Source organism: Xyrauchen texanus, chromosome 31 (genome assembly GCF_025860055.1).
Source record: "Xyrauchen texanus isolate HMW12.3.18 chromosome 31, RBS_HiC_50CHRs, whole genome shotgun sequence".
NCBI classification, from domain to species: domain Eukaryota; kingdom Metazoa; phylum Chordata; class Actinopteri; order Cypriniformes; family Catostomidae; genus Xyrauchen; species Xyrauchen texanus.
Genome location: NC_068306.1, coordinates 33,126,185 through 33,145,847, shown reverse-complemented (window position 1 = coordinate 33,145,847; position 19,663 = coordinate 33,126,185). Strand labels below are relative to the sequence as shown.

At 40.8% G+C, this 19,663-nt stretch overlaps 1 protein-coding gene across 3 annotated transcripts in view; it reads left to right on the top strand.

Annotated features, from left to right (window-relative positions):
• Positions 1–19,663, top strand: part of LOC127624565 (rho GTPase-activating protein 26-like) — a 171,359-nt gene that overhangs the window by 65,026 nt on the left and 86,670 nt on the right. For all 3 annotated transcript variants that reach the window (XM_052099346.1, XM_052099347.1, XM_052099345.1), the window contains exons 3-6: positions 63–124; positions 220–291; positions 4,208–4,309; positions 6,567–6,677. In XM_052099346.1, coding sequence (XP_051955306.1) covers positions 63–124; positions 220–291; positions 4,208–4,309; positions 6,567–6,677 — 347 coding nt within the window. The remainder of the gene's footprint in view (positions 1–62; positions 125–219; positions 292–4,207; positions 4,310–6,566; positions 6,678–19,663) is intronic.

Sequence of the window (19,663 nt, the reverse complement as noted above, 5' to 3'; positions counted from 1 at the left end):
CCCCAATTAAAATGTATTTGTAAAGCAGTGAAGATGTTTATTTTTTCTCTGTTCTTTTGTAGCCAAATCACTGCAGGAGTTTGCGGGAGTCTTACAGAACCTGGAAGATGAGAGAACACGGATGGTGAGCTGGATTTTTCATCATCATCTTCATAATGGTTGTACTAATAGTTTAAGAGTAGATTATTAAAGGAACGCTGTGTATTTGTATCTCCTCAGATTGAAAATGCCAGCGATGTGTTGATTTTGCCCCTGGAACGCTTCAGAAAGGAGCAGATTGGAGCTGCTAAGGTGAGAGCAGAGGTTCCTGTTATAAGCATTTTGCACTGTTACAACATGCATTCATATTAGAAAGAGGCTCATGGGATTTCTGCACAGCTTGTATAGCAGTGTAAATTTGCTGTCCCCTCAAAATAACTCAACACACATCCATTAATGTCTAAACCGCTGGCAACAAAAGTGAGTACACCCCTAAGTGAAAATGTCCAAATTGGGCCCAAAGTGTCAATATTTTGTGTGGCCACCATTATTTTCCAGCACTGCTTTAACCCTCTTGGGCATTGAGTTCACCAGAGCTTCACAGGTTGCCACTGGAGTCCTCTTCTACTCCTCCATGACAACATCACAGAGCTGGTGGATGTTAGAGACCTTGTGCTCCTCCACCTTCCGTTTGAGGATGCCCCACAGATGTTCAATAGGGTTTAGGTCTGGAGACATGCTTGGCCAGTCCATCACCTTCATCCTCAGCTTCTTAAGCAAGGCAGTGGTCGTCTTGGAGGTGTATTTGGGGTCGTTATCATATCACTCCCACCACCATGCTTGACTGTAGGCAAGACACACTTGTCTTTGTACTCCTCACCTGGTTTCCACCACACACGCTTGACACCATCTGAACCAAATAAGTGTATCTTGGTCTCATCAGACCACATGACATTGTTCCAGTAATCCATGTCCTTTGTCTGTTCTTCAGCAAACTGTTTGCAGGCTTTCTTGTGCATCATCTTTAGAAGAGGCTTCCTTCTGGGACGACAGCCATGCAGACCAGTTTGATGCAGTGTGCGGCGTATGGTCTGAGCACTGACAGGCTGACCCCCCCACCCCTCTGCAGCAATGCTGGCAGCACTCATACGTCTATTTCCCAAAGACAACCTCTGGATATGACGCTGAGCACGTGCACTCAACGTCTTTGGTCGACCATAGCGAGGCCTGTTTTGAGTGGAACCTGTCCTGTTAAACCGCTGTATGGTCTTGGCCACCGTGCTGCAGCTCAGTGTCAGGGTCTTGGCAATCTTCTTTTAGCCTAGGCTATCTTTATGTAGAGCAACAATTCTTTTTTTCAGATCCTCAGAGAGTTCTTTGCCATGAGGTGCCATTTTGAACTTCCAGTGACCAGTTTGAAGGAGTGTGAGAGCGATGAAATGAAATTTAACACACCTGCTCCCCATTCACACCTGAGACCTTGTAACACTAACGAGTCACATGACACTGGGGAGTGAAAATGGCTAATTGGGCCCAATTTGGACATTTTCACTTAAGGGTGTACTCACTTTTGTTGCCAGAGGTTTAGACATTAATGACTGTGTGTTGAGTTATTTTGAGGGGACAGTAAATTTACACTGTTATACAAAATGTATATTCACTACTTTACATTGTAGCAAAGTGTTCACATGAAAAGATATAATCAAATATTTACAAAGTGTGAGGGGTGTACTCACTTTTGTGAGATACTGTAAATGTTGTTTTTATGACAAGTCTTTTGAAAATATACAGTATATAATCTTCCTCTCCACCACATCTGTCAAATCTAATTGCCATTCATGTATGTTCAGATATAATGTCAGATATGACAAATGGCATATTGTTTCAGAAGACTTGGATTATAGCACACTAGTCATACAGACTACATTTTGGGAGCTTTTTGTCATTTTGACAGCATCCATCCACATTCAGTGTCATTGTATGGGAAAGAGTAGCTAAAATAATCTGCTAAATAAAAAGAGAAAAAAGTCATCAAATAATTTGAAGGTGAGTAAATGCTGCAGAATTTTCATTTTGAGACAACTATTGCTTGTTATTGCCTAAATGAATAAAGATGGATTTATGTAGAATTGAAACTGTAATAAGTTTTTACTAGGTTTGCAAAGAATCTGTGCCAGCAGAAAGCTTTTATCAATTCAACACTTTCACAGAAACAAAGTTCCACATACTATGCCCTCCTCTTCACATAAACATAACAATTCTCAAGAGCAATTTTTGAAGGGGTTTTTGTTGTTGCCCCGTTTGCATTTGTATTATTTTATTTCTTAAACAATTATTTTAAGAATATATCATTATATTATTTACAATACACATATTTTAATGATATTTTAGGGGGGGACAACCCTCAGATGGGGGGGGTCCTGACCCTCCCAAGGTGATTTCTGCCTATGCACATGTGCATTTATTTCTTTTCTTGGCTAATCTGATAATGCTAACCAGTAAATTATAGGATACTAAGGCACCATTTCCATACATATTTTTACCATACTTCAATCCAATCAACAGCGAATCAGCACAGAAAATGTCAAACAAGTGCAAGATTGAATGTAAGGCTAACCATTACTAATCAGAACGCTTCAAACAACACTTATAAAACACTGCCATCTGTTGGCTTTGATGTGTAAGCACTCATTTCTAATGCTCTTGAGAAATTACAAAATCAGAGATACAGTAATTCTGCTTAATTTGAGCCATATCACAGGATTCAGACGATTTCAGTGACAATGCCAAAAAGTGTTGTGAAATGTTTACAGGTAATTATATGACCCACATTTGATTGAATTCTCAGAGAGATGTATTTTATATATTCACTACAGTCTATCAAATGAGTTATACAACCACGGCCCTTGCTGATGTTTGATCTGATTACGAATCAGATTCATACACACCCTCTTGGCAATTGTCCAAAATTGCGAGCAGGCATCTTGTCATTGGACACTTGTAGCTGTCTGGAGTTCAGAGACCATGGCCCCTAAGAGCGCTTTAAGAATAGGAAATTAATAATAAAAAAATATATTGTTCTTGTTCCATGTTTATGGGATAACAGGGAATTTTAGGTATGGTCACACATCTGAAAAAATACAAAAAACATTAAAAAGCCATGAAAAATTCAACGTACAGCCAAACCTAGTCCATCATGTAGTTGAATCCATGTATATTCACATTAAACGGGAAACTCAAATATCAAAATGCTCTCATCGTTTACTCACCCTCATGCCATCCCAGATGTGTGACTTTCTTTCTGCAGAACACAAACAAAGATTTTTAGAGGAATATTTCAGTTCTGTTGGTCCTCACAGTGCAAGTGAATGGGTGCCAAATTTGTGAAACTCCAAAATCCACATAAAGGGAGCATAAAAGTAATCCTTAAGACTCCAGTGTTTAAATCTGTTCAGAGGCGATGTGATAGGAGTGGGTGAGAAACAGAACAATATTTAAGTTCTTTTTACTGTAATTCTCCACTTTAACTTTCACTTTCAGATGTGAAAGTGAAAATAAACAAGCACCATATGTGTCTTTCAGACATAAAAGTGAAAAAGAAAGTAGAGATTTAGATTTAGAGTATAAAAAGGACTTAAATATTGGTCTGTTTCTCACCCACACCTATCATATCACTTCTGAAGACATGGATTTAATCACTGGAGTCTTATAGATTACTTTTATGTTTCCTTTATGTGAATTTTGGAGCTACTAATGTCTGATCATTATTCACTTACATAGTATGGACCTATAGATCTGAGATATTCTACTAAAAATCTTTGTTTGTGTTCTGCTGAAGAAAGAAAGTCATACACATCTGGAATGACATGAGGGTGTGAATATGATGAGAGAATTTTCATTTTTGGGTGAACTATCTCTTTAATGCAACAATAAAATTTGACAACAATAAAGTGTCCAATACTTTCTTTCTCCATTTTGAACTGTTTTATCATTTGTTTTGCTTAATAAGTGTGCTTGCACCATCTTTAAGAATGAAATTCATATATTTATACAATAAGTGTGGCTTAAGCATCTAAATACATTTTGGGGTCACTTTGAATGAAATTAAACCTCATTTATTTGTATTTTCAGACTGTGAATATTCCTGTGTATGCATATAAAAAGACTCACTTGTGTTGTTTTGTTCTCGAGTTGACTCAGCATTTGCACTCTTGCATTTGTACTAAAGGAGGCAAAAAAGAAGTATGATAAAGAGACTGAGAAGTATTGTACTGTGTTGGAGAAACATCTGAGTCTGTCTGCCAAGAAGAAGGAAGCACATCTTCATGAAGTATGTACTACCCATATTTGCTACTTTTAGGACTGAAATGTAGATGCGTTTGCTTGCTATAGGACTTATACACTATATCAGAGGTTTTCAATTGGTGAGGCGCGCCTCTCTCTCTCGCGCAGAGAGAGAGAGAGAGAGTACGGTCATGAAAATCCTGGAAATGCCATGAATTTAGAAAAGTCAGTAGGCCTGGAAAAGTCATGGAAAAACAAGTTACCACTGAATGTTTTGGACAAGTCATGAGATTTTCTAAAAAATATTATCAGCAGTACAAGTGTGCTAAAACATTTTCAAGTTTGGCGCGATCGCGGAGAGCCCGCGCGAAGCAGTATGCAAAATGTATCGCTGCGTAAACTGAGTAGTTTGCGAATATGCGTAACGCCATGCGGTGTCGCTCTTAGGAACTCATTAACGCTAGAAAAGGTCATATGTATAGTGTACAAGGAATTAGTACATTTCATATTTACATTATTGTTCGAATATATTAAGTCTTTAAATGTTTGTATGTAATAACTTGCCATGATAATTAAGCTTATGGTGATGTTTGCTTGTGAGTCTGAGCAGTGTTATTATTCACTCTTGATGAGCAATCATTAAAAGTGTCAGTATCACATACATTCTCCTGTTTTTAATGGAAAGCATGAGAGAAGACCTGCGCGCTGGTTGTCATTGATGTCCCTTGAGCTTTCTGTCAAGAGTCACATCAGTGTACCGGAGCATAAGCAGGGGGCTTTCACGCTGTCAGTTTAGTCCGAAACAGAGCACGGTTCGCATGAAAATTTGTTAATGTGAAAACTGTTTTGCAGACCTCAGAACAGAACACGAAAATGACGTGCATATGCGTTTTTAGCCTATTTAATTATGACATAATCAGTTGCATACAAACACGCGTTTCTCGTTTATCGTAAATATTATAATCTTGCATTGGGATCTAACGCGCCTCCACAGCGTTAAAGTCTGCTGTTTTAATCTTAATTAAGTTAATGTCAGTGTTACTGGACACTTTTATTTCCTTTTTTCTTCTCCAAACATTATTGTCGCTCTATGAAAGCTAAACAATGGAGTTCTCAGAGTTTGACCCATTATATTATTTGACAGTCTTACTGGTGCGTCGGTGAGCGTTATTTAAATAGCCTACATGTTTATTTTGTAGTAGCCTAAACCACATAGCTTTTCAGTTGTCATTCATTTTAGTTAAGATATGCTGTGGTAATTTTTTCTTATTTGACATGTGTACATAGATGTTTTAGAAAATGTATGGTCATGAAAATTCGCCTCAAAGTCATGGAAAAGTCATGGAAAATGATTGGTAAAAATGTGTATGAACCCTGATAACGGTTCACGTCTGTACACATCTGTCCTATAGCTTGTGCGTTAAAGTGCGTGTTATGCATGCGTGTTGCAAAATCGATCGCATTGTATTGACTTAGTTTCCCCACCTCTCTTGAAAGGCTATGAAAGTCCTCATCTCCTTCACCTCCAGTGCGGGTTTTCCGCTTTGACCCTCACCCTGCTTAAAAGTAAATACCGATCAAGGCTGCAGGTGGAGGACGATAGGCCTATACGTTTCTTTCTTTCTACTGTGCAGCCCCACATCGATCACCTGTGCTCATCAAAAAGTCGGTCTCATGGTTCCCACTGATGTAGGGGCGATGAAAATAAAGAAGCAAAAGCAGATTTTATTTTGCTTAACGTAGTTCTATATGGAAGTGATGTTTACGCATTTGATACTGTGAAAAAACAGCGCTGTCCATCTTGCTGATGTTGTTTGATGTTGAGGTTTTCAACGTTGAATTGGCTTATGTAGCCTAAAATCTCAAAAATAGCTCTTATTCAGTTGAGATAACATTAGTAGCCTGTGGCTGTTAATGAACATGTTTCCAGTTTAGTTATTTGACCGTCTAGGGTTATTTGTTCACTGATCAGAATGCCTGATTTTGTTGGCTCTTAGATTATAGGGCTGTTGAGAATTTAGTTTTTTAGAGGATTCTGTTCGGAAGGCTAATTTTAGGGGGTATGGTGGCTGTCTTCAAGTTCTCTAGGGGGAGGCTCACTGTAACCCAATTTGAAAACCCCTGCACTATATTATTATTAGTTATGGATTGGTTTGATAATTTTCTTTTCTTTCCTTTGGTGTATATTGGGGTGGGATTACAGTTATATTGTTGGCTTGACATTTTTTTAATAGCCACTAGTGTTTAGTTTAAGAGATTTGTTAGTGATGTATTTGCTTTGTTTTTGTGATCTAATCATCCAGGCCGATAATCAGGTGGATCATGTGAGGCAGCACTTCTACGAGGTCTCACTGGAGAACGTCTTCAAAGTGCAGGAAGTTCAGGAGAGGAAAATGTTTGAGTTTGTGGAACCGGTAATACTTAACCACATCTCCATTTTACTTTATATACTGCAGAGTTTCTGCATCTCAGTGTTTCTTACCTGCACTAAAAGTGCTGTCACGATACCATTGAAAAAGTATGGGTAATACCATGGTACTTTGATATACTGGACTCAATGACTGTATATTATATATAATAGAGCTGTCAATTTAATGCAACCGTTCAGTGTGATTAATTATATAAATTATAACATGTAAAAAAATAACACAATTAAGAATGTAAAAATGAATTTTCCTACAATCAGAGTAATTCAAGCTTGATGTACCACCTTCATGTTTTTTTGAGTCTCAGTCAGCAGGGGGCAGTAAGTGCAATTCCAGTTGAACAGGCAACAAACAACACTTACTGACAGCAGAAAGCACAAGATAAGGATGTGTTCTTGCATTCAAACATACCTTGACGGCGCACGACTGTGAATGCAGGGGTCTCGAGAAGTGTTTTTCGACGTTTCAAACATTTAACGACACAGCATCCTGAAAATGCATTGTGTATGTCACGATCCAGCCAAAGTGAAGTCTGACGGATTTGTACATTGACACATCTTTAGAAAAACCCTTAAAATAAGTCTACCTTGGACATATTGACAAATTCAATTGAAATTTGGACTGCTGTGGACTAAAGTTCAATGATAGAAATATGAAAAAAACTATGAAAAAAAAACTAAATACAATTACAAGATACAATAAAATTAACAATATTGCCTTCAACAGCCACTTTTTGTTTTGTCTTCTCAATGCTTGTCTGCCACAATAATTTAATGTATTTCAATACATTTTATATATATATTAGGGCTGTCGATTTAACGCGTTAATTCAGTGCAATTAATTTAATAAAGAATAACGCTTTAAAAAAATTCACGCAATTAATCGCAATGCCCCCGGACCGTAATAAGAAAGATTCCTGAGAAATGCAAGCTTGTAGTACCACCTGTTTACTCCAGAGGGTAGTAATTAAAATTTCAGCTGTGTGGCAACACAGTTTATACAGTGAACAAAACAAGAATTATGTTCTTGTGTTCAAAACAATTGATGAAGCGCAAATTCAAAATAAGGGATCTCAAGATGTGTTCAAAGTATTAAACTATATTTAACTTGACACAGTGACCTAAACATTTTATGTTTATGACACAACGCACCCAAGACGCTACACAAGCATGTCTGACACAGATGTACATTGACGGGTCCTTAAACAAGCCCTCACAATAAATCTCAAATTGACAAATTCACTTGTGAGATGGATTGCTGTGAACTGTGTGCCAATGATTGACTTATGATCAATAATATGGTAGTAAACAATACATTGTATTCTAAAGCCGCTTTATGTGTTGTCTTATTAATGATGAACTCTTCTGCTACAGGAATGTAATGCATTTTAATTATCTGAATATTTTTTTATTTTAATATTTAAAGATAACTATGTATAATTATTTCATCATTATATATTGAATTATTGTTATATGAGGGGCTTTCAGCAAATATTTGTATATGCAATTAATCGCGATTAATGAATCGGTACACCATGTAATTAATTAGATAACAAATTTGAATCGATTGACAGCCCTAATATATATATATATATATATATATATATATACACCGATTAGCAACAACATTAAAACCACCTGCTTAAATTGTAGATCCCCTCGAGCCACTAAAACAGCGCCAACCCACATCTCAGAATAGCATTCTGAGATGCTATTATTCTCACCACAATCATGCCATAGTCCAAACCACTGAGATCACATATTTCCCCATTCTGATGGTTGATGTGAACATTAACTGAAGCTCCTGACCCGTAGCACAGCTGCCACTGTGACGTAATGAAGCTAGGAAGCAAGTTGCAAGTTGACAATTAGTTTATTGACAGTCAAATTGAGAAGATAGGGGAAAAGTCCGGGGTGATGGTCTAGTGGCTCAGAGTCTCCAATGGTCAGATGATCGTGGTGAGAAGAGTGAAGAGAAGTGTTGAACAGACACGCGTGAATCCGGGTAACAGCAAACAGGACACCGAAACAGGGACAACGAGAGAACTGGACTGGAACTCTGAAGAGCTAACAACACCGACATCACAAACAACGATCTGACAAGGAGATGAGAGAGTGGTGAGAATTTAAAGGGAATGGGAATGAGTAACAGCTGGTGAGAGGAGTGATTGCGCAGAGCGTAATCATAGTACAAACAACACGCCCACACATTCACGCACCCACACAACACACACTAAGAACAAGGCACCGAGACAAGGAAGAGACATAGGATTAAATACCGTGACAGTACTCCTCCCCTAGGAACGCCTCCTGGCGTTCCCAGGCTCCCTTACCTGCCGATTGTAGTCATCGATAAGGGAGTGATCCAGAATGTCTCTGGCCGGTACCCAACCTCTCTCCTCCGGACCGTAACCTTCCCAGTCCACCAGGTACTGAAATCCGCGCCCCTCCGCCTTGAGTCCAGAATACGGTTGACCGAATAAGTAGGTTCCCCGCCTACGAAGTCGCGCGGGGGGAACCGAACCGGCGGGTTAATGCGGAATAAAAGACGGGTTTTATTTTGGATACATGAAATACGGGGTGAATTCTCCTGTACGCTGGAGGAAGGTTGAGGCGGACTGCCACCGGACTAACGATCTTGGTGACAGCTGAACGGGCCAATAAATTTAGGTGCAAGTTTATTAGATACGGAACGTAGAGGAATGTTCTTAGTAGAAAGCCACACTTTTGACCAACGACGATACGGGAGGCCTAGACCGGTGGCGATCAGCTTTGGCCTTGGTGCGTGACCCCACTTGGAGTAGAGTCTCCCGGCCCTAGTCCAAGTGCGGTGACACCTCTGGACGAAGGCGTGAGCGGAGGGACCGCGACTTCGGATTCCAGACTAGGAAAAATAGGTGGCTGGTAACCTACACTACACTCAAACGGAGATAGGCCCGTGGATGATACTGGTAACGTGTTGTGGGCGTACTCAACAAAAGACAGTTGCTGACTCCATGAGGAAGGATTCTTGGATACCAAACATCGTAACGCTCTCTCCAGATCCTGGTTGGCTCGCTCAGATTGACCATTGCTCTGGGGATGAAACCCTGAGGACAGACTAACAGTCGCTCCCAGTAATTTACAAAATTCTCGCCAAAATTTGGACACAAATTGGGGTCCTTCTGTCAGAGACCACATCTGTCGGGAGGCCATGTAGCCGAAAGACGTGGTCAATGACAATCACCGCTGTCTCCTTGGCAGAGGGTAATTTGGGCAAGGGAATGAAGTGGGTCAGCTGAGAACCGGTCCACCACGGTTAAAACTACCGTGTGTCCCTGTGAGGGTGGGAGGGCGTGATAAAATCTAGAGCGATATGGGACCAGGGTCTCGATGGCACCGCAGCGTTGAAGTAACCCGCCTGGGGGTCGATTGAACTCTTACCAGTGGCGCAGACTGAGCAAGCCAAAACAAAACTGTGAACGCCACGTAACCATCAAAGGCCACCAGAATCGTTGCTTGACTAAAAACTTAGTTCGATTAACTCCTGGATGACAAGCCACATTAGAACAATGTCCCCACTGAATAACGCTGGACCGTGAATCCCTCCGGCACAAACAAACGGTTCGGTGGGCACCGAGCCGGGCGCTACCCTTCTAAGGCCGCCTTGACCTTCGATTCGATCTCCCATGTGAGTGTAGAGATGAATAGAGTCTCTGGTAAAATGCACTCGGAGTAGACGGGCGCTCGGAGTGATCAAAAATACGTGATAAAGAATCGGGTTTGATGTTCTTGGAACCCGGCGTACGAGAGAGTAAAATCAAAACGACCGAAAAAAGAGCCCACCGAGCCTGCCTGGAGTTTAATCTTTTAGCTGTGCGTAATATATTCCAAATTCTTGTGATCGGTCCAGACGATAAAAGGTACCCCGAACCCTCCAACCAGTGGCTCATTCCTCCAAAGCTAACTTGACTGCCAACAACTCTCTGTTACCAATGTCATAATTACGCTCGCCGAGGACAAGCGATGAGAAAAAACGCGCAAGGGTGTATCTTGTCGCCTGAAGGAGAACGCTGGGATAGCACTGCGCCTACCCCCACCTCTGATGCATCGACCTCCACCACGTAACTGACGTGATGGATCAGGGGTTATCAGGATGGGGGCTGAAACAAAGCAACCTTTCAGTTTGGCAAACGCAGCCTCAGCTGCGTCTGACCACCTGAACGCTGTTCTGGGGGAGGTCAGGGCGGTCAGAGGTGTGGCTAGTTGACTGAAATTGCGAATGAAACGCCGGTAGAAATTGGCTAACCCCAGGAATCTCAGTAGGGCCTTACGAGACTCTGGACTTGGCCAATCTACCACAGCCTTGATCTTCTCAGGATCCATGCGATTCCCTCAACCGACACGATGTACCCTAAGAAAGGAACAGACTGTGCATGAAAAGCGATTTCTCCGCTTTGACAAAAAGCCCATTCTCTAGCAATCTCTGAAGCACTAGCCGGACGCGCTGCACATGTTCCTGGAGAGAAGAAGAAAAATCAATATGTCATCCAGGTAAACATATATGAACTGATCAACCATGTCTCGCAGCACGCCATTGACGAAAGTGCCTGGAAGACCGCTGGGGAGTTGGACAAGTCGAACGGCATGACCAAGTATTCAAAGTGACCTCTGGGGTGTTAAAAGCGGTTTTCCATTCATCCCTCCCTGATGCGGACCAAATGATAAGCATTACGTAAATCCAATTTCGCGGAAGATGGATGCTCCCTGCAACCTCTCAAAAGCTGAAGACATCAACGGTAGAGGATAAGTATTCTTTACCGTGATGTTGTTCAGCCCCCGTAATCAATGCAAGGTCGCAGAGATCCATCCTTCTTCCCCACAAAAAGAATCCTGCCTCGCTGGAGAAGAGGAAGGGCGGATGAATCCATTAGCTAGAGAATCAGAAATATATTTCTCCATAGCCTCCCTCTCTGGAATCGAGAGTGAATATAACTTGCCCTTAGGCGGAGATGTACCTGGCAATAACTCTATGGCACAGTCATAGGGACGATGTGGAGGGAGAGAAGCCACCGAGACTTACTGAACACCTCCTTCAGGTCCAGGTACTCACGGGCACGCTAGATAAATCCACCGCCTCTTCCTGAAAAACAGGGACAAAAACAGACTAACAGGCAGAAACAAGACAAGACTTATGACATTGAGTGCTCCACGCTGACACAGACTTAGACTGCCAGTCCACTTTAGGGTTGTGATGGGTGAGCCAGGGATGACCAAGGACGATGGGGGCAAGAGGAGTGTCCAGTATGTAGAAGGAGATGGTCTCGGTGTGATTGCCTGACGTGACGAGAGTGATGTCTTCAGTGGCTAGGGAAATGGTGGGAAGTTTCTGGCCATTGAGGGCGTGAACAGCGATCCGGTGAGTGAGAGACTTGAGGGGACTTGGTGGTTGAGTGCAAAAGTGTAGTCCATGAAATTTCCTTCGGCCCCAGAATCCAGAAGTGCTCGACAGTCGTGGACGGTGATTAGACCATTGAAGACTTACCGGAAGGAGGGTAGATGTGGATGAGGTCTTCTCGGCGGAGATCCCACCCGATAGTAGCCTCATACTTGCTATCGGGCGGATCCTTTTAAAGGACAGTTGTAGGCAAAATGTCCAGCACCACCACAGTACAAACACAGTCCCTGGGATCTCCGCTTTCCTTCTCCTCCCGGAAAGCCGGGCTCGACCCACCTGCATGGGCTCGGGATCACAGACGGGGCTGAACGCGCCCCGCCTCCAGAACATTGACCGCCTAATCCTCTCAAGGGGCGGTTGGTTTGTACTCGCTGTTCCATTCTGGATAACCTTAGGCCCACTCTAAGCCAAGGCGATCAAATCGCTTAGCTTGGTGGGGAGATCCATGGCGTATATCTCCTTTTGGACGCGATCAGCCAGCCCATGCAGGAACATGTCCCACTGCGCCTCCTCGCTCCATTGGCTCTCCGCCGCTAGCGTCCGAACTCGATAGAAAAGTCTGATACAGATCTCTCCCCTGACGCAAGTCGGCCAGCACTCTGGCTGCCTCTCTACCGGAGACAGCACGGTCGAAAACTCGCTTCATCTCCGCTGAGAGTGCTTGAAAAGAGGTGCAGCATTCATCTTGATTCTCCCACACCGCCGTTCCCCAAAGGGCCGCTCTCCCAGAAAGTAGCGCCAGGACAAAAGCTTACCTTGGTTCTTTCATCACAGAATGTTCTGGGTTGTAAAGAAAAATGCATTGAGCATCGTGTTAGAAAAGCTCGGCAAAAATTAGGTTCACCTGAATATAGCTCTGGAACCGGTAGGCGGGCTCCGACTGGGAGGGGGCGCTGGTGGTGGTTGAGGAATCAGCGGTGCGGGTGGCGCAGTGGGAGCTCGCAGAAGTTGAATTTGCTGGGTGAGTCCGGACACCTGCGCCACTAGAGCCTGGACAGCTGAGCCGTGTCATTGAGATTCTTCTCCTGGTTCTCCATACTAAGTCTGCTGTTCATCACGTAATTCTTCTAGGCTGTCTGAATTGTTACTCGCTGCTTCCATCTTGTGGTCAGATCGTTCTGTGACGTAATGAAGCTAGGAAGCAAGTTGCAAGTTGACAATTAGTTTATTGACAGTCAAATTGAGAAGATAGGGGAAAAGTCCGGGGTGATGGTCTAGTGGCGCAGAGTCTCCAATGGTCAGATGATCGTGGTGAGAAGAGTGAAGAGAAGTGTTGAACAGACACGGCTAATCCGGGTAACAGCAAACAGGACACGTAAACAGGGACAACGAGAGAACTGGACTGGAACTCTGAAGAGCTGAACAACACCGACATCACAAACAACGATCTGACAAGGAGATGAGAGAGTGGTGAGAATTTAAAGGGAATGGGAATGAGTAACAGCTGGTGAGAGGAGTGATTGCGGCAGAGCGCTAATCATAGTACAAACAACACGCCCACACATTCACGCACCCACACAACACACACTAAGAACAAGGCACGAGACAAGGAAGAGACATAGGATTAAATACCGTGACAGCCACAGGATTGGCTGATTATATAATCACGTTGATGATTGTTGGTGCCAGACGGGCTGGTTTGATTTTTTATGGGATTTACTCTCTAGAATTTACTCCAAAAATGGTGCCAAAAACTAAAAAACATACAGGTAGCTGTAGTTCTGTGGATGGAAACACCTTGTTGATGAGAGCGGTCAACAGAGAATGGCCATACTTCGAACTGACAAAGTCTACGGTAATTCAGATAACCGCTCTGTACAATTGTGGTGAGAAGAATTTCATTTCAGAATGCTATTCTGAGATGCGGGTTGGTGCTGTTTTGGAGGCACGAGGGGGACCTACACAATATTAGTGAGGTGGTTTTAATGTTGTTGCTGATTGATTTTGATTGACCTGGACTTTTGCACAGTGCTGTGTGTACACAACACTGTGCAAAAGTCCAGGTGTACCTAGGAGAATTGGTGCTGTTTTAAAGGAAAAGGTTGTCACACCGAATATTGATTTAGCTTTTTTTATGTTTACTGGACTTTGTATGGCATTAAGTGATAAAAGAAAACTATTTATGTCATTTTTGTAAAGACATCCTCACTATTGAAATTTTTTCACAAGTGCCTAAAGCTTTTGAACAGTACTGTACATACACACACTGGCGGCCAAAGGTTTGGGATAATGTACAGATTTTGCTGTTTCTGAAGAAAATTTTTACTTTAATTCACCAAAGTGGCATTCAACTTATCACAAAGTATAGTCAGGAAAATACTGATGTAAAAAACAGCACCATCACTATTTAAAAAAGGTAATTTTTGATCAAATCTAGACAGACCCTTTTTCCAGCAGCTCATCCTTGAGTAATCATGCTAAATTGCTAATTTGGTACTAGAAAATCACTTGCCATTATATCAAACACTGTTGAAAGCTATTTGGATCGTTAAATGAAGCTTAACATTGTCTTAGTGTATGTTTTTGAGTTGCCACAGTATGCAATAGACTGGCATATTTAAGGTCAATATTAGGTCAAAAATGGCAAAAAAGAAACAGCTGTAGGATTATCCACGAACAAAGCCATCAAATGAACACAACATCACATTCCAAAGATCAGAGGGATCCCCCACCGAGCCATTAGAGAGTCATAAATACGATTATGTGGCACCCATGCCTGTTTAATTTCAAACTAGGGTTTGTAATGACAGAGCTGACCAATAAAGAAGATCCTTCTGACCTTCTGAACTTCCACACAGAGCTAAAGCAGGTTTTCTTTGAAAGGTTTCCATGTGAGATCCCCCATAAAATCCTCATTTCAGTACTTGTGATTTAACGCTATAAAATATACACAATACCTCGCCTTGCTTGATAATTCTGAAAATGACTCTATGACCTATGATCACTTGTATAACTGACAAATGAATGATTATAGCTGATGTACCTTTTTAAATTATGTGTAGTGATTTGTTATCACTTCTAACTAATAAATCGATGATTATAATCTTTAATCTTGGATGGTAACTTCAAGGTTCAACTAGATATTATACCACGACTATCAGGTTTCTCATAAGGTGTAATGTACTATCCATGTTGTAAAATTAGTGAATTAACTAGTATGATTTGTAACAAGGGATTTACATGTTTTGTTACTTACACATATACAATTAATGAAAGAATGTCATATTTATTATGTAAATGCTTGCTTGTTTACATAGAGAATGTAGATGACAACTAATGTCATGCCTCTTGTACCGCTTTCAAGATATAAATGTTCATGATTAAACATGCACTGTTTTTGAGCAGGAGTTTGTAAGAATCCTCCACAAAGGATCATAAATCAACTTTTGAAAAGGACAGCACAGTCGACCCTGTGACTCTGGAAAGTCACTTCTGATTGTCTCAGGACACCTTTTGGTTGCGGTCAATTTCAGTTCAAAACTTAGCACCCAAGGAAGAACTCTCTCTTCTCTTGATCTGCCTCTTCTGCTGAACTTCTTTCTTGCAACGCTCTATTTGGAAGTGTCACTTGCTTCTTCGAGATCCTCTATGCCATGTAGTGTCCAAGGAAAACTCAGGACACCAAAAGTCCAGAGGAAGCCTCTCTCTTCTCTATGGTTCACACACGGGAGTTGCAAGTCCTCCTTGCAGAAGGCCTCGCTTCAACCAGACAATAAATAACCGCAATCCGCTGAGTCCAAAACATTGACGGAACAAACTTTCAACAAAGAGCCAAAGAACCAAGCAACACAAAGAATGCAACGCAACGACACGCAAGGACATCTCCAAGACTTTTGGTCAAATTGCTGGTGTATTAGTTGAATACATTGGGTAATCAGGCATTGCTGTGACATGGCATGGAGCAGACTCAGGCGTGGCTGTGACAAGGCATGGAGCAGATTTAGGCTTGGAAGTCTCGGAAACCAGAATCGGGATAGATTGAGGAGGATCAGCTAAAGCGAATGTCTCTAATATCAACTCCCTCTACTGGTGTGCATTGAGACCGATCGAGTACATGGACTTTAGTGTAGCATCAGAAAAGCCTGTGTACTTGGCAAAGACACAAACTAAAGGGAATATTCTGGGAAAGGCAAGTTTGCTTGGGTTAAGTTCGCGAATGAATGGAGCTGCTAGACCATTTCGGTTGGTCAGTTGTTCTGTTACAATGAAGGAGGTCACAGGATTAGGATCTAAATGCAGCTTAAAGTATTTAATAAATAATTATTAAATACTTTAACAAAGTACGGATTAACGGGATAAACACAGAAACAAAAGAAACAACCATGATGGGGAAAACACAGGAACAGCGCAAACATGAACGAAGGGAACGGGTGGAGAACAGGAGGTCAAAACACATAACAACTGACAAAGAACAAGCAAACAACAGGGCATTATATACACAATGACAAATGAGTTAATGAAACAGGTGAGGACAATCAAGGGTTGCTGGCAGTGATGAGGGCAGGGAATTATGGGAAGTGTAGTCTATGGGAAACAGATGACAGGGGCAAAACACAAGGTAAACAACAGAGAATCATAGCACATCAGCTGACATCTTCATTAAATTCTACCCACTCAACACCAGTTTCATGACAACAGTAAAGAGAAGACTCAGGGGTGCAGGCCATATATGAAGAATTGTTAAGAAAAAGTCACTTTTGAAATAGAAAAACAAAAAGAAAAGGTTGGGCAAAGAAACACAGACATTGGACTACAGATAATTGGAAAAGAGTGTTATGGATCTTAACCCCTTTGAGCTTTTGTGGTATCAGCTAGACTGTAAGGTACGTTAGAAGTGCCCGACAAGACAGCCACATCTATGACAAGTGCTACAGGAAGTGAGGGGTGAAATATCACCTGAGAATCTGGATAAACTGACAGCTAGAATGGTAAATGGTCTGCACTTATATAGCACCTTTTTAACCTGAACAGTATTCAAAGCACTTTACATCTGCAAAGCTATCATTGCTACATGTGGAGATTTTTCTGATGAGAGCTCTTTGAAGTAGTTTAAGTCCAGATTTTTTTTTTTCAAATTGTAACTGTAATATTTAACGTTATTAATGTCCAGACTATACATTGTGATCAGTTGAGTGCCACTTCTTTCCATAAGAGCAAAATTAGTACATTATTCCAAACATTTGGCTGCCAGTGTGTGTATGTATGTATGTATAATATATATATATATATATATATATATATATAATAAATACAGTGTATATATATATATATATATATATATATATATATATATATATATATATATATATATATATATATATATATATACACTCACCTAAAAGATTATTAGGAACATCTGTTCAATTTCTCATTAATGCAATTATCTAATCAACCAATCACATGGCAGTTGCTTCAATGCATTTAGGGGTGTGGTCCTGGTCAAGACAATCTCCTGAACTCCAAACTGAATGTCAGAATGGGAAAGAAAGGTGATTTAAGCAATTTTGAGTGTGGCATGGTTGTTGGTGCCAGACGGGCAGGTCTGAGTATTTCACAATCTGCTTAGTTACTGAGATTTTCACACACAACCATTTCTAGGGTTTACAAAGAATGGTGTGAAAAGGGAAAAACATCCAGTATGCGGCAGTCCTGTGGGCTGAAAATGCCTTGTTGATGCTAGAGGTCAGAGGAGAATGGGCCAACTGATTCAAGCTGATAGAAGAGCAACTTTGCCTGAAATAACCACTCGTTACAACCGAGGTATGCAGCAAAGCATTTGTGAAGCCACAACACGCACAATCTTGAGGCGGATGGGCTACAACAGCAGAAGACCCCACCGGGTACCACTCATCTCCACTACAAATAGGAAAAAGAGGCTACAATTTGCAAGAGCTCACCAAAATTGGACAGTTGAAGACTGGAAAAATGTTGCCTGGTCTGATGAGTCTCGATTTCTGTTGAGACATTCAGATGGTAGAGTCAGAATTTGGCATAAACAGAATGAGAACATGGATCCATCATGCCTTGTTAACACTGAGCAGGCTGGTGGTGGTGGTGTAATGGTGTGGGGGATGTTTTTTTTTTTTTTTTTATTTATTCAACAATGATCATAAACATATACAATCATGCCCGAGGCAATTCATATACATTTAAATACAATTTGTTGAGGATAAAATACACAAAAAAACCTCAGGCTTATTTCCATTGTGGTCCTCTACATGCATAAAATGAACGAACAGATCCAGTGGGAATAAAATCAAAAACAAGCATCTCACACCTTACAAATTCTTATGTGATCCTAATTGGAAAGCCATTTTTTAACTTTTCTTCTAAAGGGCCATGCCTCTTGTAATTGTTTTAAATGATCTGGCAATTCATTCCAAGCAACTGCACTCGAGTACAAAAACGATTTCTTCCCAGCTACACTTTTAAACCGGTACAAATATATATTATTTATCCTTGCCCTTGTAGAAATACAATGAACTTCTCTCACAAAAACATAGTAGTCATACAAGTATTTAGGAACAGTTCTCTGAATTATTTTGTACACCATCATAATTTTAATAAAAATTACTCTTTTATCCACTTTTAAAATACCCAATTCCCTGAAATGGTTATTATTTAGTTGCATACGAGGATGTAACCCCAGAAGGATTCTACACAACCTGTTCTGAGCAGTCTGTAATTTATTTTTAACATGTTTTTTAGAGCCACTATACCAAAAGGTTACTGCATAGTCGAAATGTGGTTGCACTAATGCACCAGCTAACAATATCATTGTTTGTTTATCTAAATAAGCAGCCTGTCTTGCTAAAAATTTTATTAAGCTTATTTATTTTCGATAAAGCTACAGCTGCCATGCTATCCCCAGTCATTTTGTTATCAAGAATACATCCCAAAAATTTCACTTCTTGTTTAAAAGTAAAATACTCATCTCCCACCCTTATTTCTGAATTTGGACATTTCTTCAATTTTGCAGCAGAACCGAATAAAATAACCTCAGTTTTCCCTAAGTGCAAAAATAGCTTATTTTGAAAACACCAATTGGACACTTCTACAATTTCTCTTCTTAACTTGTTTTCTATTGTTTCTTTATTTTCATCAGTAACTATTATTATGGCATCATCCGCATATAAAGATAAGTGGCTAGAACAGGCCATCTTTAAATCATTTATATAAATTAAAAAAGTAAGGGCCCTAATACACTACCTTGTGGTACTCCACAAGAGATCGGCAAAGAGTCTGAGCACACTCCATTTATATCGACCATTTGACACCTATTTGTAAGATAGGATTTAATCCATTTACATGAATTGGAGTCGAAACCCATAGCATTTAATTTTAACAACAGAATACTATGGTCAACTGTGTCGAAGGCTTTTCATAAATCGAGCAATACCATCCCACTTAATTTACCTTTATCTATTCCTTTCTTTATATAATCCGTCAAATATAGAATAGTTGTCTCTGTGGAATGCATCCTTCTAAAACCAGACTGAAATTCATATAAAATATTAAATTTGGAAATATATTCTTCA